The sequence below is a fragment of the Bison bison genome, unplaced genomic scaffold, assembly GCF_000754665.1.
Source record: "Bison bison bison isolate TAMUID 2011002044 unplaced genomic scaffold, Bison_UMD1.0 scf7180017864383, whole genome shotgun sequence".
NCBI lineage: Eukaryota > Metazoa > Chordata > Mammalia > Artiodactyla > Bovidae > Bison > Bison bison.
The window spans coordinates 3,721,465-3,743,668 of record NW_011494955.1 but is presented as its reverse complement, the minus strand read 5'-3'; the positions used below and the strand labels follow the sequence as shown (position 1 = coordinate 3,743,668).

Genomic DNA, 22,204 nt, shown 5'->3' with positions numbered 1-22,204 from the left:
CCCACCCCACTCACCTCGTAGGCGTAGTCAAAGAGTTCCAGCACCGTGAGGATGCTGGCCCCAATGAACAGCCCCATTTGGCCTCCAATGTCACCTGCAGGGGGGCCCACAGGAAGGTCAGGGGAGTCAGGACACAGTGGGAGCGGCGGAGCTCACTGGGACAGGAGAAGGCCCCTGGGGCAGGCAGGGGAGGAAGCCTTGTGGGACAGAGGTGAGCAGCCCGCTTTGGGTGGTAGGGTGTCACACAATGCCCGTGTCGTGGGAAGGGGACAGGTGCTACCAGCAGCTCACCCAGGAGCCCTGCAATCTCATAGGCCTTCTTCTGCTCAATGGTCTCATAGTTGAGGACTTCAAAGAAAATGTCCAGCACCAGGATGTTTTCCCTGCAGAGGGGGTGGGAGAGGAGACCTCGGTTCAAGTTGCATTTTTGTCCCCTACTAGCTGGGTGACCTCAGCAAGCTATCCTCACCGAATCTCAGTCTCCGTATCTATAAAACTTGCTGATGTGGCTACCTGCCTGCCTTTTAGAGGTGTTGTGAGGATTAAATATGATGGGGTAATTGAAAAGCCACTCCACACACAGGCAATTGTGAGGCGATCCCAGTTATAGCCATGAGGATGAAGAGAGGAGGAATGAGAAAGGGGTGCCTCCTTAACGTGTTCTGACTTGATCTTCCCTCCATGCCCATCTGAGACTCTTTGGTGGCCTTCCCTGTGTTGTCAGTTTGGTCCTGTCTGCCAACCCCAACAGGGCCCATCCCTTACCCTTCACAGCCAGAGCCCTTACCCTATGTACTGCTCAGACTTGTTGAACTTCTTGGCCAAGTATTTGGCTGACGCTTTGCTGGGGATCTTGACCATGGACAGCTCCTTGCCATAGCGGGTCAGGTTGCAGGGCATTTCACACACACAGTATTCCTGGTCCTTCTCCACCAGGAAGTCTGTGCCAGCCAGGTGAGAGGTGCCAGTTGAGTGGTGCCCTTCTGCCAGCACCTTCCCAACACCCACAACCTGGCTCTGCCCAAAGGAAGCCTGAGCCCCCTTCTTTTTTTCTGACTTGTCCTTCATTACAGCCATGTGCCCAGCAGTGCCGATCCCTCACCCAGCCTCCCCATGGATATTTCTTAATCCCCATATCTCCTTCTCTCAGGGCGCTCCGGGGTCAGTCAGCTGAGGTGCTGATGAGAGCTGGTGAGGGCCACCAGGTGACCCCTGTCCATTTTTCACAGGGCCTCTAGAGATGCTATGCCCAGCCTTGCCAGAGTCAGACAGGAGGGTGCACACGAAGCCTGATCCAGGAGTTATTAGAAGCTCCTGAGAGCTTGCTCTGAGACCCCTATGCAGACAGCTGGCAGCACCTCCTTCCCTCCCCTGACTTCCTTGGGCCAGGGGCACTCACCCAGAGCAGGATCTGCACACTCCTTGTACTGCTCTGGAGTGCAGTATGGGGCGTCCCCTGGAAAGGAGAAAAGACAGCAGTACAGGATGGAGATGAAAGGGGTCTTATGACTGGTGGTAGCAGAGGCCTAAATGCTGGGAGCTGGGAGAGGGTGGGAGGGCAGGAATAGTCGGCGCCTAGTCTGTACTGGAGGTGACCCATGCTACAGTCCATCTCTCCTGGACCCTTCTCACCAATCCCTATGGGTCCAGCCAGGAGTTGAGGTCAGAGAGGCAAGAACCATATGGGATAGACTGTGCTGGCCCCGGGGTGAGGAGAGGCCAGCTGGTCTCACTCGCCTGTTGGCGGGAGGCTGGCCTGCACGGGGAGCTGGTGGGGGGCGCGGCAGGCTGAGGGGCCCGGGGCCTCACCTGGCATGTGCACCATGCGGCAGTTACAGTTCTCCACCAGGTAGCGCGTCTCACAGTCGATGCGGCAGGCGGTAATGCTGTAGGAGTCGAAGAAATCCAAGTCCATGGTAACAGCTTTGCAGGTGCCCCAGGGCGGGGGCAGGTAGATGAGCTGCTGGGAGAGCCGGGGAGCTGGGGGGTGTGGGGACTTCTCCCCGAGTCACCTTGATGGACTCCTCTGACACGATGCGGAACTCAGGAGTCCTGCCCCCTCTCCCTCTGCAGCCTCTGAAGGTCTCAGAGTTTACGGAGCATCCCATTCATTAGACCAGTCATGCTCCTGACTAGTCAGATGGCTACCCAGGCTCTAACTCACCTGTCCTTCCCATTATTGATTGCCCACCACTCCACCTCCATCTTGAGCCCCCAGACCCCACCCTTGGGACTAGCTTCCTGTGGCCCTCTCACCCGCTGCTCTTGGCAGGCCACAAAGGTCTGGAACCCTGGGGCTACGCCAAAGCCCAGCTGGTCGATGAAGGGAGGTTCATCCTGACTGTGGATCTGCACTTTGATGCCTGCTTCGAAGGACGTCTCATCTATGGGAATGAGAGGGGTGTGTGTTGGGAGGGCTTCTTCTTCCTCCCTAACCTTCTTCAGAGCTAGGGGCCTCCTCCCTCTCTTGAGACGACAACGATGAGACTAGGGGAGGATAGTTAGTCCAAGGAGTCCTGGCCCTTCCCCAGGGAGCTGCTGCATGACGTTTGCTCCTTCTGGATTCACCAGCCTCATGCTGCCCTGGTGACCCCTGCATTCTACACACTTCTTCTCTTACTTGGCTTCCATACGTATCTCATTGTTTCAGATTATTTCTCACTGTCTCAGAGGCTCTCCATTGCTCCCCCTTGTTTTTTCCCTTCTCCCCCATCTGTCTCTGTCCCAAGGCCCCTGAGACCAGACAGACGGCAGGCAGCCCAAGAAGAGACAGAGTTATTTATAGAGTGAGTGGCGGCCACGGGTGGAAAATGATGGCTGGTTACCTTGGAGAGTAACTGAGCCAGGAAAGGGGAGCCAGGGAAATGTGAGTGTGGCCGTCAGGTAGAGTGGGAGCTGGAGATACTGGGAGGAAGGGAAGAGAGTCCACGCCCTGCCTCAGAGCCCCTGCCAGAGGCTGAGGCCTGGAGCCACAGGGAGGGGGCTCCCCCGGAGAGAAGTGACATACCGGTTTCCCCCCACACGGGCAGGTACTCGTCCTGCTGAATGTCCAGCATGATCTCCAGCCCGTTGCCCGTCCCACCCTTCATGGTCTTCAGCCGTGGGCGCCCATCTCGGCCAGAGTTGAACGTGTAGCACTTTCCATACCGCGTGAAGACCTGGCCAGGGCAGAGTGGAGAGCCTGAGAGTCCTGCCAATATGCTCTGCCCTCCGGGGACTGTCTCCGGACCCTCCAGCTGGTGGAGTCTCATCTCTTTAGGAATGATCCCTCCTGAGCAGCCCATTCCCCATCTGTCCTCCTTCCCACCCACTCCGTAGTCCTTTGGCCGGCTGTGTGCCCTGGAAGCCTGATCCCCGCAGGATGCACTGCCTGTGCGCCTTTGCTATCCGACTGGCTTCAGGTTGGGTTCCACCTATTAGAGGTATCAGTGAGGGATCAGAGGATGGGACGAGGGAGCTGCTGCATGACGTTTGCTCAGTCGTGTCTGACTCTCTGCCACCCCATGGACTGTAGTCTACCAGGACAGGAGGGAAAGACCGGGCCATTTATCTGCGAGGGTTCTGAAGGTGGCTTAGACCCTTCCTGACTACAAATCCTGCCAGGGGGGCTCCCTGCCTACCACTGTTGCCTCTTTGTGTTCCTTTAGCTTGACTCTGATAATTTCCCACTATTTCTGGTGCCCCAGCCCCCCTCATTGTTTTTCTTTACTCTCCTGCAGCTCTGTAAACAGTCCCTTTGTTAGTCTTTCCAACTAAACCATCCGAGGGGTAACCCTTTTCCTGCAGGACCCCTGCATATATAGCTCCATCATCTGACCCCATCCCTGCCACACCTCTGGTCCCTCCTGGGACCCTCTCCTCAGGCCCAGGGCCTTCTGAGACATATCTTCTCTTCTCCTAAATCCCACCCCCCCCCAACCAGGCATTTGAAACCCTGCTCTGCCCGAGACCACGCTAAGCATGCTCCTTTCCTCTGCCATTAGCCCCTCATGGCCATCATTGTCCCATTATCACCAGAATTATCCAGGACCTGGCATATTCGCTAATGTTGGTGCAGAATGGTGAGGGCTACAGAAGAGATCTCAGCCCCGGGGGCAGGACCCCCCCCGCAACTCCATGTCACAGAGCAGCCCTTACTGCAGCTCTGATTACACAGCCACAGAGAGAAAAGTGAACCAGTTCTTCATGGTCCTTTCCCCACAGCATCCCAGAATGCCTCCAAGTTCCCCTATGTGAGGCGAGCGTGTTTTCACTCCTGTGACATTGTGACAGAGTCCACAAAGCAAGTCACAAGGTGAGTGCAGACACAGCCCAGAGAAAGAGAGACAGTGTCAGGCTGGACTAGGGTGGGGACGGCGTGTGGGTTGCTAGGCAGTAGAGTCTTTGCTCCCTTCCTAGAACAGCCTCCTCCTCTCCCCTCTGGAAAAAAATAACAAAAGCACTCCCCCATTTTGTGGGTGAGGTCCAGAGATGAGGTAGAGAACTCCTAATCCCCCAGCCCCACCACCAGGCTTTGTGGCATTTAGCCACAGAGTCCAGGCTGAACACGCACCCCTGCCTCCCCCTCACCCAGGGAGTGAGGAACTCCTGGTGGCTGAGATGGGCTGGGACCTGCAGCCCGAGCGCTGGCTTTGAGGGCTGTGCTGAGGACCAGTGGACTCTGCTGCCACCTGGTGGTTCTGCTTGAGAAGTGCCTCCTCTACCCTTAGATCCCAGAAACCAGATTGACCCCTTCCTTGTCCCGTGTTCCTCTAACTCCCTGCCTGTCTGAGGTCCAGAGCCCGAAACCTCCAGGTCCCTGTCTGTCTGTAGTCAGTCCACGATGCACCGACATGATGACACCCACCGGCCCCTGTACTAGGGAAGAGGTTGGGGGCTGAGAGATGGCTGTATGGGGAGGAGAGGCCTGGCATCTGGCACTTGTAGGGGACAGGAGGGCACCTGTCAGGCCAGATGAAACTGGAAGCTGAGCTGGGGAAGAGGATGGGGTGTCATTTGGTCCCTCACCAGGGAAGGCCCTAGCCGTTCCTAGGCTTCCCCTAGGAATCGGGTCCCTGGCCACTTTGAACTGGAAGCAGAAGGGGAGGATTTGGAGGAGACCTGTTATTCTCCCTCAGACACACGTGCGCACACACACGCACACACACACGCATGTGCACACACACACATGCACACAGGTGGTAGAAGAAGCACAGGAAGGCCACGTGAGGATGCTGCTGACGGGGGTGCTGGGGTGCAGGGGGTACCCCTACCCCTCTGCCTCCCTTCCACACCCTTCTCCTGCACCTCCAGAGACCAGGTGGCACTGGTCCCAGCTCCAGTCCGGGGGTGACAGTCAAAATTGTTAAGGCAACACATAGGCACTGGCCACCAGATCGAAGGCTGACCTCAGTGACAGAGTCAGCTCTGGACCCTGCTGGATCACAGGGAGGTTTGGGAAAGGGCTGGACACGCTGGAGGATATTCAGGAAGACGCTGGAGGCTTTGCGGCAGCAACTAGTTACCAACTGTGTGTCCAGGATTCTAACAGGGAGGGCAGTCCTGGCACAGCCCTGGAAATGGAGCCCAGCTGCAGACCCTGGGGCTCCCAGGTGAGGCCTCTCTGAGGCATGTCACAGGAGCTGGGTGGCCTGGGGAGGAGGGGCGGGACGGTCATCAGTGCGGTTGCCACGCTCACAGTCAGCACGAACACGGCAGACACCGTGGGCTCCACTCACCACCGAGAAGTTGTGAGGGCCACAGGGCCCCCCGCAGTAGGAGCAGTAGAGCAACATGTCTTCCAGCCGGTGACAGGAGCGATTGTAGAAGCGGTGCAGGTTAAAGGGCTCCCCCGAGAAGGCCTCGGGCCCTGGGGGGGCGAGCGGCACCCCCGGGTCGTCGCTTTCGTCCAGCCCCAGCATGGGGGCCAGGTACAGCAGGTCGGGGTAGCTGAGTTGGGACAGCCTCACTGCATTGGTGTTGCAGAGGGTGACCGCTGGGAAGGCCAGCTCCGTGGTGGCCACTTCGTCTAGCAGAGTCACATGTGGGTAGCTGAGGTAATAGGCAACTCGATCCCCTACCTGGCACAGGAAGGCTCCCAGTGCCAGGACGAAGGCCACTGCCCACAGGGCCTGCCGCGGCCCAGGACCCCCCTCCACGAAGATGTGGTTGGTGCCGTGGAGGGTACAGCTGTTGGCGAAGGCCACCAGGTCCATCGGTGAGTCCGCCTCTCTGGCCTCCTTCCTCTCTGCCTCCTTTTCCTTCTCTTCTTCCTCCTCTTCTGAGTCTGAGCTGTCCCGTTGTTGCTGCTGACGGGGACCCCATACATCTCCCAAGGGCCCGGGGGCCTCCTCTCCAGAGGAGAATGACACGGAGCAGAAGATCTGGATGGGCATCTTCTCTGGGGGCTTCCTGGCCCCGGGAGGTTGGCGGGAGAGTGGGGACGGGGCTGTGACCCTAGGCAGGGTCCTCCGGTCCTCTGATCAGGTCTCTGCCGCCCGGCTGGCCGTCCCCCCTCTCGCCAGGGCCTCTGTGGCAGCGTGGCTGAGGTGGGGCGGGGCGTGGAGAGGAGGACCAGCCTGCCCTGCCCGGGAGGGCGGGTGTCTGAGCCCATGAATAATTGATGGCAGCGCAAAAGGGAGGCTGATGGAGGGAAGGGGGGCTGGAGCCCCTTTCCTGTCGCCAGCTCCAGCAGGACTGACAGGGTCAAGGACAGACTGGAAACCCTGGAGAGGCCCTGGGGCTCCTGGTACCCACCTCTCCAGGTGAAATGAGACCTAGCCGAGCTCTGCTCTCGCTCAGCCAGCAACAGTCTCTGCCCCTCCCCCAAGACACACACACCCCCTCAGTCTCCCTCTCACCCTCCAGTCATCCCTCAGCCTTCTCACCCTCATTCTCACCTGATCTGGCCTTTCCTCTGAGTTATCTGAGCCCCCATACTCACTCAGTACCTCTAATTAAGCTCTACTTCTTCTCTAACTCCCCCTGATTTATAATCTCCCCAATTAACTAATTTATCCCCCACTTCTCCCCATACACTCTCACACCCCAGGTCCCCTCTAATTTTTCCCCTGACTCTAAACTCGCTTCTCATCACTGAGCTGACCACAGTTTACCATCGGTTACTCCCTGAACCCCTAATCGCTCCCTCAGCCTCCAGTTCCTTCTAGCCATCCTTGACACCATGGATCCTCCCCGCCCTCCCCTGACCACTGCTCTGCTTCAGTCAGCACCCCGCCACACACATTGAGCTACACTCCCTTCTGTGGCTTGGGGGGCAGCCCAGGTTCCATTAGCAGAGGTCTCTCACTGACCACAGACTCATTTATAGCCATTTCCCGGCAATGGGGGGAGGGACCCTGTCTCTCGCAGCTCAAAAGCTTCCTGGCAGATCACCACTCCCCCTCCCAGCTTGCCCACCCCCAGCAGTCCAGGAGAGCAGTTGCAGGCCTCCCCTTCTGAGACACTGACACAGGGTCCTGGGTCAGGTAGAGAGAGTGCTGGGAATCAACCTGGGGTACCCCCAAATCCTAAGCCTCGCAAGTACCGCCAGCCCCTGCGTCTCTGATGCTCTTCTTGCTCTCATCAGTCCCCACCCCCAGGCCCCTGGCCCCTCTGTGCTCTGATTACTCAGGGCCACTGGTTGAGGAACTTGAGCCATCAGCCAAGTCTCCAGGGCCTAGAAAGTGACCTGAGGAGGGGCGGGGGAGGGGAAACGAATTAACCCTTCCTCGGCAGGGCCAGAGGAGGGACAGAGGGGGTCAGGCAAGTCTCCTTGGGCCTTTCTAGCCCTTAACCAACCCACAGCCCCAGGCTCCCTCCCCTCCTTTTGCTCCTTGCCCCTCCTTGTTCCCACACATCTCTCCTCCTCCATTTGTATGTAGAGACCCTAGAGTGTGTCAAGGATGGGAGGCAGGGTGCCAGGCTCCAGCAGAACTGACTGATGTGGGACCTGTGGCCTCAGCTTTGCTGCCAGGGACACAGAGGCCCCAGAAGAAGAGCAGCCTTCGAGATCTGGTCCCTCTCCACCCTTAAGCCACTGCCCTCAGACTGGCCACCTCCTCTTTCCCCTAAACAAACGCCTCCCAGCTGGTCTCCCTCACTCCCTGCCTCCCTGCAGTTTCTCCCCACCTTTAGTCCATGCTATGTAATTCTGACCATTCTTCTGCTTCAAGACCTCTCACTCCCCAGGGCCTCTTGGTAAAATTCAGTTCCCCACCCCTGAACCCCTACCCCACACCCCGAAACCTACAAGGCCTTGGCAGTTTATCCTCCAGCCTCACCTCCCCACCCTCCCCAGTCCAGCAACCAGCGCCCAGCCACCAGGCCCTCTTTCATTCCACAGACACACTAGGCTCATCCACAGTATCATGCCTTCCCTGGACTCTCTGGAAACTTTCTACTAATTTTTCAAGACCCTACTCACATGCTGTCTCCTCCAAGAAGCCTCCCCTGATTCCAGGGCATAGTGAGTGCCTACTCAGAACAGACTGAAGGATCCAGGGATGCTCAAGTCCCTTTGGGCATGCACAGTCATTAGTAGCTCCTTAAGGAAAGGGGCCATGAGGATGAAAGAGCAGGACCCAGGGACCACGTGGAGAAACAGGAGGGAAAAGACCAGGAACATCCAGACCAACCAGAGCTAAGTCACTGTAGAGATGAGGCGAGACCTCCAGCATTTAGCTGCTGTCCTCAGGCTTCTCCTATATGAATTTACAGGTTCTTTTTCTGGTTCCTGTCCCCTGTGCGATTCTTCCCGCTTACCAGACCTCAGCTCTTGGAGTGCTTTGTACATGCCCAGGATGCTGTTGTTTCAGAGGTGAGTTCCAGACTCGGTTGGGGGTGGGCCAGCCTAAACTGAGGCTTGGGCTGGGGAAGCTGCAGCTGCCCTTGCGCCCCAGGCCCACTAGAGGGCATCGTTCCCCTCCTGCAGCCTCCCTGGAAGAGGGAGTAGATTGGACTTCCAGAGGGAAGAAACTAAGGCAGGGAAGTTCCCTGTGCTGGGCCTCTGCAGAGAGCAGGGCAAGCACACACGGAGCAGCTACTGAGGGCAGCAAATCTGCTGTGGCTGTACACTTCTTCCCCCACTCGAACACAAAGACCCACACCCACACCTACACAGCCCTCTTGTGGGCAGGGAACAAACACACACACACACACACACACCCCTCAACTGCTCTTCCTCCCTCCTCCATCCTCTAACATTCTCTCCTCCTTATCTTGTTCCCGTAGGTAGATAATCCACATTTGTCACAGTAATAGGGAGATGAGGAACGGGTTAAGCTGAACACACAGACTCCCCCGCCAGCACACACAGGGGACCCCAGGAGAAGTGCCCAGGCAGCACACACCCTGGGAACACCCTGGGAACACCACTCAATTCTGCACTCTCCGTCCAAAGACGCAGCTCCTCCCGTCATCACTGCCTTCCCAGGACCTCTCTCAAGCCGAGCCTGGACACCCAGCTCTCTCTGACTTTCTCCACATCTCCCTCTAACTCCACCCACCCCTCACCTCTATGGAAGTATTTCCTGCTTTTCAGTTGATGCTTCAGGGGATTCATATATAAAACCCAGCAAAATAAGCAAGTTTGAGTAATCTCTCCCCATTTGATAAATGGGGAAACTGAGGCACAATGACCCATTCAAGTCTCATGGAGAGCAAGCAGTGGGCTTGACACTATAAGTAGGTCATTCCTCACTAAATCCCTTCCGTCTCCATTTTTGCATTTACTCATCAAATCTTTCCTGAGTGTGCTTGTGCTGAGCACTGTGGGAAAAAGATAAAGGACTGGGCCCTTATGGAGCTTATTATCTAGTGGGGGAGACAGTGTTTGTTTGTTTTTTTTAATTGCAAAAATAAATACTTAATTGCAAAGTATGATAGGTGCTATGAAAAAAATAATATGATTCCGTGGAAGTGAGTGCCAGGGGAATCTGACCCAGACTAGAAACTGAGGAAGGCTTCTCTGAGACAGTGATGTTTGGACTGAAATCTAAAGAATAAGGAGGACAACTTCCCTGGTGGTCCAGTGGTTCAGAATCCACCTTGTAATGCAGGAGACAGGGGTTCGATCCCTGGTTGGGGAACTAAGATCTCACATGCCACAGAGCAACTATGCCTAAGTGCCTCAGCTACTGAGTCTGTATGCCACAACTAGAGGGTCCATGCGCCACATGAAAGGTCCCAAATGCCACAACTAAGACCCAACACAGCCAGGTAAATACTTACAGAATAAGGAGGAATAATTAGGTAAAGGTCTGCTTATGTAAGTGTTGGTGGGGGTAGGGGTGAAATTCCAGAGCACAGAGTCACTGGAAAGTCCCAAGAGGAGACAGCTCAGAGGAGGAGGATGTAGCCAGAGAGCAGGCAGGACCAGACCCCTCAGGGTTAGGATTCTGGTCCATTTCCCCATGGAAGGATTTCAAGCAATCAGAGCAGTGTTTTAAAGAGACCACTCTGGAAGAGACTGAGGGGTTCTACAAGTTCTGTTAGGAAACCATTGGAGCAGTCTAGGTGGGACATGGAGCCATGGGGTGGCCTCAAACATGGAGATGGAGTGGAGATATTCAGGAGGCAACACTGGGAGACCTGGGTAGGGAGGAGAGGGAGATGGAGTGCCCGGGATGGTTTCTAGTTTGCATAAGTGGGTGAATGGCTCACTAGATCAGCAACACAAGTACAGGACAAGTTTGGGAGCTAAGATGATGAATTTGGCTTTGCATATGCTGGGTTCTTGGAGCCTTGGGGAGATCCAAGTGGAGATGTTAAGTGAAAAATTGGCCACTGGAGCTGATGCTAAGAGAAGAGAGCTCGGCTGAGATATACATTTGGCAGTTGTCCGTGTGTACATGGTGATTGAAGTCACGAGTGAAGACGAGACCGCTCAGGAATAGAATATAAAGTTTTTTAGAAAAGACAGAAAAGTGGCCTGATTTGGTAGGATCCATTCAAGCTAAACAGAATCTTAACTTATGATTTAACCACAGCTCCTAGTCCTTGTGCATGCATGCTCAGTCCCTCAGTCGTGTCCAGCTCTTTGCGACCCTATGGACTGTGTAGCCCGCCAGGCTTCTCAGTCCACGGGATTCTCCAGGCAAGAAGACTGGAGTGGGTTGCCATGTCCCTTTCCAGGGGAACTTCTCAACCCAGGGATCGAGCCCAAGTCTCCTATCCTGCAAGCATATTCTTTACTGACTGAGCCTTCAGGGAAGCCCTCCTAGTCATATACCCAAGAGAAATGAGTGCATATAGCAACCTAAAGACAAGTAACAGCATGTTTACAGTAAATTTATGTATAATAGCCAAAAACTAGTAACAACCCACATGTCTAGCAAGAGTAGAATGGATAAATTTTATGCTATTTACATAATGAGGTACTACACAGCATTGAAAAAGAACTATATATTAACTCAGAGACTGAATCTTCCAGACGTAGTCATGAGCAAAAGAAGACCAACACAATCATGTATATATTGCATTAAGGTTACATAGTCTAGGAAGTTCAAGAACTGGGGAAACCATCACAGTATGGTAAAGTAATTATCCTCTAATGAAAAAAAAAAAAAGCTGGTGAACCTTACCTCCACTGACAGGAGCCAGAACAGTGGTTAACTCTTGTGGGTAGGATTGACTAGGAAAGGGTCTGAAGGAACTTTCTGGGACTCTAGACATGTTTTACAATTTTAAATCAATGTAAGTACACACTGATGTAATATATAAAATATTACATAAATACACCAGTGTAAAAATATACGAATGAAAAATGCATCAAGCTGTACCATTAAATCACAATTTAGAAGAAGAGGAAAGCTTGCGATTGAGACTTGGGTAGTGCCAACATTTAATGGCCAAGTGGAAGAGAATAAACTGGCAAGGACGCAGGAGCACTGAGACAAAGCAGGGGAATCAAGCGAATACTGTTATCAAGCAATACAGTCATGCGAAAAAGAGGTTGTGGGGGACTCCCCTGATGGCTCAGTGTTAGGAATCTGCCTTCCAATGCAGGGGATGAGGGTTTGATCCCTGGTCAGGGAAATACTGGGCTTCCCTGATAGCTCAATTGGTAAAGAATCCACCTGCAATACAGGAGACCCTGGTTCAATTCCTGGGTTGGGAAGATCCCCTGGAGAAGGGAAAGGCTACCCACTCCAGTATTCTGGCCTGGAGAATTCCATGGACTGTACAGTCCATGGTGTCACAAAGAGTCGGACCCGACTGAGCGACTTTCACTTTCACTTTGGGGGAAATACTAAGCCTGCACGCACCAACTGGAGAGAAACCCCCCTGCGCTGCAACCAGAGGAAGCCAGGAGACCTCCATGAAGAGCCTATATGCCGCAGTGAAGACCCGAGACAGCCAAAAATAATAACAATAAATAAATAAAGCAAACCTGCTTAAAAAAAAATAAAGGTGGTGGTAAACCATTTTGAATGATTTTCGAGACATCAAGGATAAAAAAATGGTTGTGGATTTTGGACACGTGGCGGTCACTAGTGGCCTCCGCGAGAACCATTTTGGAGGAGTGCTGAGGACAGGGGAAGAAGGCAGCCTGAGTGGATCAGAGAGTGAGATCGAGATGAGAAAATGGAGATAGTGGAATCTATTCATCAATTTTAAGGATATTGTCTGTGAAAGAAAGCAGAGAGAGACTGTGGGAGCTGGGTGGGGCGGGGGGTTTAGTGGAATTGAGAGATTTTTTGTTTTGTTTTTATTTTAACCTAAAGCCTGGTACATAGTAAGTGCTCAATAAATATTAGCTGTCATTATAGGTATACATTTAAGATGGAGAATCTCAAGCATGTTTCACTATCAATGGGGAGGTTCCACTGGACAGAGACTGACTATAAAGGAGGGAGAGGCAGGATCTTTAAGGTAAAATTCCCACAAAAGTCAAAGGAGACCAGACGGTAAGAATAGGTTGAGATTTCAGCTTAGATAAGATGGATGTTCCCCTCCGGGGGCAGGAACCCAGAGAGGCAGAGAGATCTTGTCTGAGGCTTCTGTCTTCCCTGCGAAGCAGGAGGCGAGGTCATCCGCTGAGGGTGACAGCAGGGCTAGGAAGGGTGGCACTTCGAGAAGCATGGAGAAATTTACAGTAATCACAGGAGAGCAGGTTGACCAGGAAAACACTGGGGTTGCCAGGGCAGCGCTGCAGGCCCTTATAAGGATGTTGATCATGAGCACAATGTGATTCTGAGCCTGCCTGTCATGTGACTTCCTCTGGTAGAGCGTGGCTGAGGAAGCCAGTAGTGGGTCCATCTAAGGCTGTGCTCTGTATGCTGTGCTAAGTTGCTTCAGTCGTGTCCGACTCTTTGCAACTCCATGGACTGTAGCCTGTCAGACTCCTCCATCCATGGGATTCTCCAGGCAACATACTGGAGTGTTGCCATGCCCCTTTCCAGGGGATCTTCCTGACCCAGGGATCAAACCCATGTGTCCTGCATCGGCAGGCAGATTCTTTACCACTAGGGCCCTGGGAAGCCCCCTCTGAGGTTGGGACTTGGCCAAATGGTGCAGCGAAGAAGCAGGAGTCACAAGATGGTGCAGTCATCCTGAGGCTGGGGATCTTCTCTTTTACATCCTTTTGCTTCTCCTTCCTGTCTCGCCCCCACTGTCTCTTTACAGATGGGGAGCTGGGCACCCTCTTCCACTACACACATCCCCACTTCTGTGGTCACCCACAAAGAATCAGGCATAGAAGATCTGAAGTCAAGCTTACGCTCTGGCATTTACTGGCTCTGTGGCCTCAGGCAGGTCATGTAACACTTCTGGACCTCAGTTTCCTCATCTTTCAAGTGAAGATGTTAACATCTTCCTGCCTCCCAGAATTATAAGGATCACAGGATTTAAAGGGAATTTGTAAGCTGCAAAGCATGACCGAAAGAGAGGATTGAGTTTGCTGGTATGTGCTCTGCATGGGGCTGAGGTTCATGGGCACACATGCTCTCTCCCGTGGCCACATGAAGCGAGCTGCATGTGCCCCCACGCACATCCATCCCTGTCCACATCACAACCTAATCCACATCCACACACTCCCACTTTCAGACATACATAGAGAGGTGCACACGGGTTCTCGTACACCTAGGGCACATGTGTGGCGTGTGGTGAGGAAGCCTGAGCTGGCTGCTGTCCAGGGTCAAGGCCACTGCAGCATTTTCTCTCCCCAGGGATGTTCCCAGCCAGGCACGAAAGAGCCGACATACCAGAGACACTCGATACTCAGCCATAAAGCCCAACCTCCCAGGCTTCGAGGACTGTCGGCCACATGGAGGGGGTTAGGGAAAGGGTTATCTTTCCAAGAATTCATAGGAGCTCAGAAAAGACACAACTTGCCCTCCTTCTCCTTCAGGAATGGCGTTGGAGAGCCTGGGGTGAGCGTCTCTGTCCTTAGAGTTCCTTAAGGAAACTTCCCCTCAAGGTGAATGAAACTACACTGCAGTTTCATGTTCATTTCAAAATTCTCCACAAAGAAGATGCCTGATGCATATATCTGGGAAACGTACTGCACACCCATTCCACCCATGGGCCAGCAGGGGCTAGCCAGAGAGTCCCAGAAGCTGAAGGAGAAGCTGCCCCCTGGCAAATTTAAAAATCCATTCAGAGCCCCCTTGGCTCACAGGAAACTGAGAAATGGAACCAGATGAAACTATGCCCAAAAGAGATCCCAGGAGTGCCAGTGCCCAGCCGCACTCTCCACCCAAACCAGACACCCTTCTCCTTCGAGCTGTCTCCTTCCCTGCTTTGCCTCCCAGAACCCCTTGCCAGAGTTCTGATCCCAAGTTTCTCAGCTGGAGGGTACAGACCCCTGGAGCCACTTCAGATGGACAGTGAGGAACAGCTCCTGCCTCCAGAGCCTGACCAAAGACAAGGACCCTTGAGGGAGAGAACTAGACTGGTCATCAGTGGGAGGAGTCTGGGGTTGGGAGACACCATATTTTCTGTAGAACTGGAGTTTCAGAATAGCTGAGCTGGGCTGGGGAGATTGGAAGGACTCTACCCAGATGATGAGGGTCCTCTCATGCTTGGCATGTGATTCTCTGCTCTGAAACCCTTAGGCTTCCCTTCCTGCCCCTGCCCTCTGTGCCTCCTGGGGTTACAGCACGTGGCTCTAAGCTCCCTGAGGGCAGGGACACCATCTGCCTGCTCACCACTGCCCCCTAGTGCCCAGCGCAGGGCTTGGCATTTCTAAGGGGCTCAGAGGGTCACAGGAAGAATATCAGCGAAGCTTGACTCTCCCAACTCCAGCCCTCGTGCCTAACATCCAGTCTCCCTCACCATCCCCAGGAATTCAGATTGCCTTCCACAAAGTTAAAGCATGCTCCGAGCCACCTCCAGAGTCTGCCAGCAGAGACATTCAGACCTCTCAGCAGGCCTCCCCTTTGCTTTCTGGATGCACACCAGGTGCCAAGGTGGCCCTACCTTAGAGGTAGTTCTCCGCTGGCTGGGGCAGAAGAAAGCCCAAGGCTTGGAAGCTGCTCCTCTGCACCCCTCCATTTCCGGCTCTGCCCCCAGAGGCACTTACTTACATCAACTCCCTATTACTTTAGCCAACAGCCGGAGATCAATTAACTTAGAGTAACCTCTTAGCTGACAGCAGTCTGGGAGAGGGGCGGAGTCAGAAACAGCAAGGGATGGGGGGCGGGGAGGAGAGAGAGGCGGTGAGAAAGGAAACTGAGTCACCCAAGTGTTAATGTGTGTGTGTGTGTGTGTGTGTGTGTGTTATGAGAGAGACCCCAATGCAGGGTCCCCTGGATTCTTGCAATGGCTCTATTCAGTTGCCTCCCCTCCAACCTCAGACACTTCTGAGAGCGGGAGCGAGAGACGGGAAGGGTAAGGCTGAAGGAGGCACCCAAGAATGCCTGAGGGCGGGGTGCCCCTTCCCCGGAGCTAGCTTCTGCCCGCCAGCTCCTCCTGTCCCTCCGCAATCCCTGCATGCTCCCCCATCTGCCCCCATTTCCCCCGATAGACAAAGACCACCAGGCTTCTGGACACGGTAGCCCAATGACCCTCCTTCCTCTCTTTGAGAGTAGCAGTCTGAGCAGCCCCCCACCGCAGCCCCTCCACTCCCTGCCCAGCTGGAGGGAACAGACCTCAGGAGTGAGGTCAGGCCCTCCCCAGGGACCCAAGGTCTGAGCTGCTGTGGGGTCGTATGGAGTGAGGGGTGTCAGTGAACCAGAAGGGCCAGCCCTGGAGATAAGGAAGCTCTCATTGCTAGTCCTGGCTCTCCCTGGGACCCACCATGCCTGGCTCTGCTCGCTTTAAGATGACCTCTGCCACCACGCTCTGGGTCCCAGGATCACCCCTCTCATATCAGCATCTCACCTCCGCTAGGTGCTCCAGAAGCTCCCTGTCCAGGTCCAGAGCCTTGAGGGGATTTATTTGTCCACCTCCTCACTCCACCTCTCCTCTGAGAGGCTTCTGCTGCCACTCCAGGGTCCCCCAGGGATTCTTGTCCCCTATCCCTTGTCCCCAGGTCCACCCCCTCCTGAAAGAAGACTATCCCCCCTGCACACCCACCCCGAGATTTCCATTCTCTTCCCCTCCCTTCCATCTCTTGCAGGGTTCAGAGATGAATTCCCACTTCTCTGTCCCCCAGGCGAAGGCTCTGGGTCTCAGCTGGAGAAGGGGGGTGGCATAGGGCACACTAGGCCACCATCTGCCAGCCCCCTCCCCTTGGAACTGTTCAGCATTCCAGCCACATCGGCGCTCCCACTGCCAGGGACAGATAAGGTGCAGCTGGAGGCTGGCACCAGCTGCGACTGTGCTCGCTCCCCCCTGGCCCCCACCCAGACACCAGCAGACAGCTGCACCCCCGGCCCCCTCTTGGAACCCCTGCCCTGCCTTGGCCTGGCTGGCCTCAAAGTTGGGGGGGGTGAGTGGAGTCTCAGACCCTGTTGCCCTGGCAACCAAACACCCCATCAAGAAGGAGAAGAGGAGGCCAGGGAAGAGGGGGCCTGTGGGTGGGTCTTTGGTAGCTCAGGAGAAAGCTACTGAGGTCAACCCAACTGGGCTGCTTGTGGAGAGCTCTTCCCCATGGCCCTCTGCCTTTTCAGTCCCCAAAGGTTTCCAAACCAGCTTCTCCCAGATTTAGCCCAGGTTCCCCTCACTCTTCTGAGCTGACTCTGCCACCACTGGGGGATGGACCTGGCCAAACCACTTCTTCGATCACCATGTCATCCCCTGAGGTTGAGCAGGATTCAGAAGCAGATCTGGGGAAAACGCTTGTGACTGCAGACCCCACCGGGGGAGCTGGTGGACCACAGGATGCCCTTCCTATGCCCCCTGCACTGTCCTCCAGATTCAGGGGTCCTGTTTTTGGATGAAGGTTGCCCTTGGAACCTGTGGAAGAGTTCACACGTGTCCACACACGCTCTATTTTGTGAACACGTTGAGCTGGCATTGGATGCCCTGTTAAGAACCTCTACTCTCAAGGGAGCAAAAGATGCCAGGATGGTCTCCCTAAGCTCTGATCTGACAGACTGATGTTTTCTGACAGTGCTTCATCTGTCCAGGGGCTGGATACACGCCTCTTGGCCTAGCAGAGACCAGCAAGGATGGAGAGGCAGATGTTAATTAAGAAGGAAGAAGGTAGAATATCAGGCATGAGTGTTTTTGCCCCTTAGGGCCAGAGAGCTGGAGAATGCCAGCACCCTTCTCCATATAGAGACATCCCTTTGGGCAGAGTAGAAAGGGATGCGGTGAGGGCAACCTGAGAGGGTAGAAGGAAGGTCTGAGAAGTTTGGATCCAGCGAGATTCAGGTCAGGTCTTTCACATGGGCTTAGAAACAGCAAAAACCTAATCTTCCCTGACAACGCAGGACCAAGAAGTGCCAGTGTTGGAGCAGTGGGATTCTAGCCAGGCATCTCTCCCCAGCAAGAGGAAGAAATCTCATTGCTCTGGAACTCTGTGGACCAATCATATCTCCATCTAATTGTGTGGGGCTGTCCCCTCAGACAACATGGACCAATCACATTTCAGTATCTCAATTTCCATGAAACAAAATATATGTTAGCATCACCACTTGGAATCTTCCTGGATATAAAGGACAAATGAAGCCTCAACTATACACTTTCTATGACCTAATGGTAACCCCACTTTTTGCCTTAGCACCTTCCCAGGTCGAGCCAACAAATTCCTGTCCTTATCCAAACACTACAAACCATTCGATCTAATAGGTTTTCTTTTTTTTTTTTTTAATTGTTTTGGCTGCGTGGCATGTGGTATCTTAGTTCCCCAACCAGGGATTGAACCTGCACCGCCGCCACCCCCCCACCCAGTGGAAGTGTGGAGTCCTAACCACTGGACCACTAGAAAGGTCTCCTCTTTTTAAAAAAATTAATTTATTTACTTGGAAGCTAATTACTTTACAATATTGTAGTGGTTTTTGCCATACATCGACATGAATCAGCCACGGCACACATGTGTTCCCTCCATTCAGAACCCCCCTCCTGCCTCCCTCCCCATCCCATTCCCCAGGGTCATCCCTCTGTCTTTCTTGATGGTCCCTTTTGCTTGTGTGAAATATGCTGCAGAGGAGGAGGGCTCTGGCTTTCATTTCCACCTTCATCTACAGTTCTACTACCCTTGGAAATATAGTTGGTGAGTCTGGGAGCCCTTTGGTCTTGGGCTTTGGGGAATCTAGCACTCACCTGCTTTGAGGAAGAAAAAGTGGGAAGGAAATGGTTCTTGCATCACACTAAGCTCCCTATTGGAGAAGGCAATGGCACCCCACTCCAGTATTCTTGCCTGGAGAATCCCAGGGACGGGGGAGCCTGGTGGGCTGCCGTCTATGGGGTCGCACAGAGTCGGACACGACTGAAGCAACTTAGCAGCAGCAGCAGCAAGCTCCCTATGAGCTTGGCTCAGCAAGGACTGTGGTCATGTAAACTTTGTCCAGCAGGATTGACAAAGGCCCATGAAACTGGTCTGAGAGCAAGGCTTAAAGAGATTGGGAAGTCTTGTATAACTTCAGAGGAAAAAATAAGCATGGCCATAGTTCTAACCTTTCTACACAAATGCAGTTCATGCTCCCCTAATGCTAGAGAGGAGCAAGCGTGGGAGAAAATGGGCAGGGAGCAAAGGAGGAGGATCTGAGAGTGGAGAACTAGGAGCAGACATGGAGAGAAAACTGGAGAAGGGGCTGGCAACCCACTTCAGTATTCTTGCCTGGGAAATCCCAGGGACAGAGGAGCCTGGTGGGGCTACAGTTCGTGGGGTTGCAAAGAGTCGGACATGACTGAGCGGCTAACACACGCACACATAGAGAGAAAAAGAATCCTAAGGAGACTGGGCTTTCAAGAGCAACGGCCAGAATTGGAAGTGAACATGGTGACTCCAGGGTCAGCAATATTAATGCAAAGAGCACACTGGGTTAGGACTGAATGAGACATGAGTTGTAATCCTGAGTCTCTCACTAACCAGCTCTGTGATCTGGGTAACTCACTCTACCTCTCTGTCTCAGCTTATGCACTCGTTCAATAGAGATAAATATGACTATTCATCCAGGGGATTGAAGGAGAGCCTAGAGAGTGTTCAGAAGAGTTCCAGGCATCATCCTCACATTTGGTACTCTTCTTCACACATGGCTCCAGTTCCTCTGGCCCCTTTCCACACTCTGCCTGACTTTAACCCTCCAGCAACCTGTATGACTTACTCATAATCACCTGTCACATGAGATGCCAGTCAGCCCCATCTGTGGTGGCGGGCGGGGGGCATGAATATTTGTGGGGCATCTCTACTTCAAGAAGCAAAGGGAGTCTCCAGTTCAGTCATACTATGAGCCCCAAATCATCTCTTCTTCCTCAGACCCTGACTATGGGCTGGCAAGGGGGGAACCCAACCAGACACTGTGTGTGTGTGTGTGTGTGTGTAGTGGCCAGGGGCAGGGGTGGCACAGAGGGAATTACCTGTCCAATTTTTTGAGAGAAAGCTCCTTCCCTTACTTCCCATGTTTCATGCTGCAGCTCAGACTTTAACTCAAACCACCTGAGGATTTTGTTAAACTGCAGATTCTGACTCAGTAGGTCTGAGAAATGGGGTGGCAAAGTTCTACCTTTTGTTCAAGCTCCCAGGTGGTGGTCCTTGGATCTCATTTTGAGTAACAAGGCTGCAGCTTACCCACCGCCACCCCCAGCTCTGACACCTGTGGTCCAGAAGGTAAGCTTGATGGGGTGGGGGGCTCTGCTAGGCTGTGTGTGTGTGTGTGTGCGTGCGCACACACACATACATCTATGCACTGTAGGCTCTCTTTCCTGCCATCACAGACACAAGGCTGAGGCCCTCACTAACAGCAAATGCCCCCCTGAAGTAAACAAAGTCCCGCTTCTGCCAGGAGTGAACCCTAGGAACATACAACATCCTCCCAGAGGCCCTCCGGCTCCTAGTCTCCTCCTCCTCAGGGGTCCGGCTGACTCACGACCCGCCAGCCAGGGGACTCACTCACCACCTTGAAGTCCTCGGCGCTGCAGACCTCCCCCCGGAAGTGGCAGGAAAGCAGCATGTCTCGGGTGTCGTGCCCTGCGCGGTCATAAAACTCGCGCATGTTGAAGGGCTTGGGCTTGAAGCTGCGAAAGTTGGCCTTGTCCTGCAGTATCTCCAGCTGCTTTTCATCTGCCATCTGCGTGTCTGGTATCTCATACCTGGAGCCCAGGGGTGAGCAGTGCATGGATTGGCAGGATCTTCAGTTCCTGCCTCCATTCTGCCTCCAGTGTCCCATGCCCAACTCTGGGGGAAGGGCAGCATCCAGCCCTGGGCAGAGGCCCAAAAGAAGATCTGGGCGTGTCTAGAGGATCTGCCCCCTGGGGTCTGAGAAGACAGAGGATCTGCACTGGCTGCCCAGGGGTCGGGCATCTGAGCACAGGGGTAAGGGTGGGTGGGCAGAGAGCTCAAGGCAGGAACTATGGCTTTCATACCGTGGTTTCTACCCTTTAAAGACAGCATGCCCGGATCTCCCAAGAGAGGAGAAAATTGAGACGTAGTAGCAAGAGGGTGGGCAGAGGTCACTCCAGAGAGTGTGACCATGTCACACAGCTCAGGCTGGATAAGGGCGGAGCTGTTTTGAACCACGCTGGGATCAGAGATTGGGTGCCCTTAACTGGGTGCTTGGCAGTACCCCAATTCCTTTGCTCTGAGTGGCAGGTTTCGGGGGCTGGAGGGCAGGGTTGTCTAGGCTGTATGGTGGGCTAGAGAAGAAGCACCCAGATGGGGTGTCTGGGAGTGGGGATGGGTGGGAGCCCCCCACCTGTTGTTGAGCAGGGCCAGCAGCTCCCCGGCGTGGTACAGGTCATTCTTGGAGACTTGGCTAAAGCGGAACTCGTTGAGGTTGCACAGCGTGACGGCAGGGAAGGTGAGCTGGGAGGCAGCCACCTCATCGAGCTTGGTGACGTGGTGGTAGTGGAAGTAGTACTGCACACGCTCGGTGCACACACACAGCAGCACAGCCAGGGAGCCCAGGAAGCAGAGGGCCCAGAGCGCCCGCTTCAGAGACAGCCGCTCGTAGGAGAAGATGTGGGCCAGGCCGTGCAGGGTGGAGCTGCTGGCGAAGGCCTGGATGCTCACCGGCTGGAGGCCACCCACCTCCTCCTCCTCAGCCTTCAGTTCCATCCTGGCCGAGGGGATCTGGGGGGAGAGGGGTGGGGAGTCAGTCACTGCCCTGGGTTAAGAGTGCACATGGTGTCCCTCCAATTGGGTCCATCCGGAGTCCCCCCCTCCAGAGGTCACTGCCTCTGGGGGCAGAAGACTTCTCTGGTGGGCAAGCCCAAAGGTGGCTGCCCCGTGGACACCCTCCCAGAAGAGGGTTCCTGTCAATGCAGGGACTTGGAGGTCAGTTTAGGCCAAAAGAATGCCCTCCCAGGGAAGCCTCCTGGGCCAGGGGTGACCCCAGATGTGGTCATCCGAGGACGAGAGGGAAGTCCCCATATCCCCACAGGCAGGCACAGGAGTTCCCTCCGGATGTGGGGTCACTCTGGGACAGGAATGTCCACCCCATCCTGGAGACGGAAACTCCCCCAAATGGGCTGAACCCGGCCTCAGGAGTTTCTGGTCAAGGGTGTCCCTAGGACTGGGTTTTCCCCCCTGCCCCCGACCCCACGAGCTAAACCTGAGTCAGAAACCCCCAGAGAGGCAGAGAGGGGCCCAGCCTGTGTCCACACCTGCAGGCGTCTCCAGTTCTCAGAACGGCGCAGGCTGTAGGTGTGCATGTTTGGGGTGGGGGGTGGGGGGTAG

General features: G+C 54.4%; 1 protein-coding gene across 1 annotated transcript in view; it reads right to left on the bottom strand.

Moving 5' to 3' along the window:
• ASIC1 (acid-sensing (proton-gated) ion channel 1) overlaps positions 1-21,583 on the bottom strand; it is a 24,003-nt gene extending 2,420 nt beyond the window's left edge. The window contains exons 1-9 of the mRNA XM_010858072.1: positions 21,222-21,583; positions 20,424-20,619; positions 3,008-3,158; positions 2,257-2,384; positions 1,810-1,960; positions 1,400-1,456; positions 788-941; positions 292-383; positions 15-94 (exon numbers count right to left, since the gene is read on the bottom strand). Of these exons, the coding sequence (XP_010856374.1) occupies positions 15-94; positions 292-383; positions 788-941; positions 1,400-1,456; positions 1,810-1,960; positions 2,257-2,384; positions 3,008-3,158; positions 20,424-20,619; positions 21,222-21,583 (1,371 nt within the window). The remainder of the gene's footprint in view (positions 1-14; positions 95-291; positions 384-787; positions 942-1,399; positions 1,457-1,809; positions 1,961-2,256; positions 2,385-3,007; positions 3,159-20,423; positions 20,620-21,221) is intronic.
• Between the last annotated feature and the right edge of the window lie 621 nt (positions 21,584-22,204).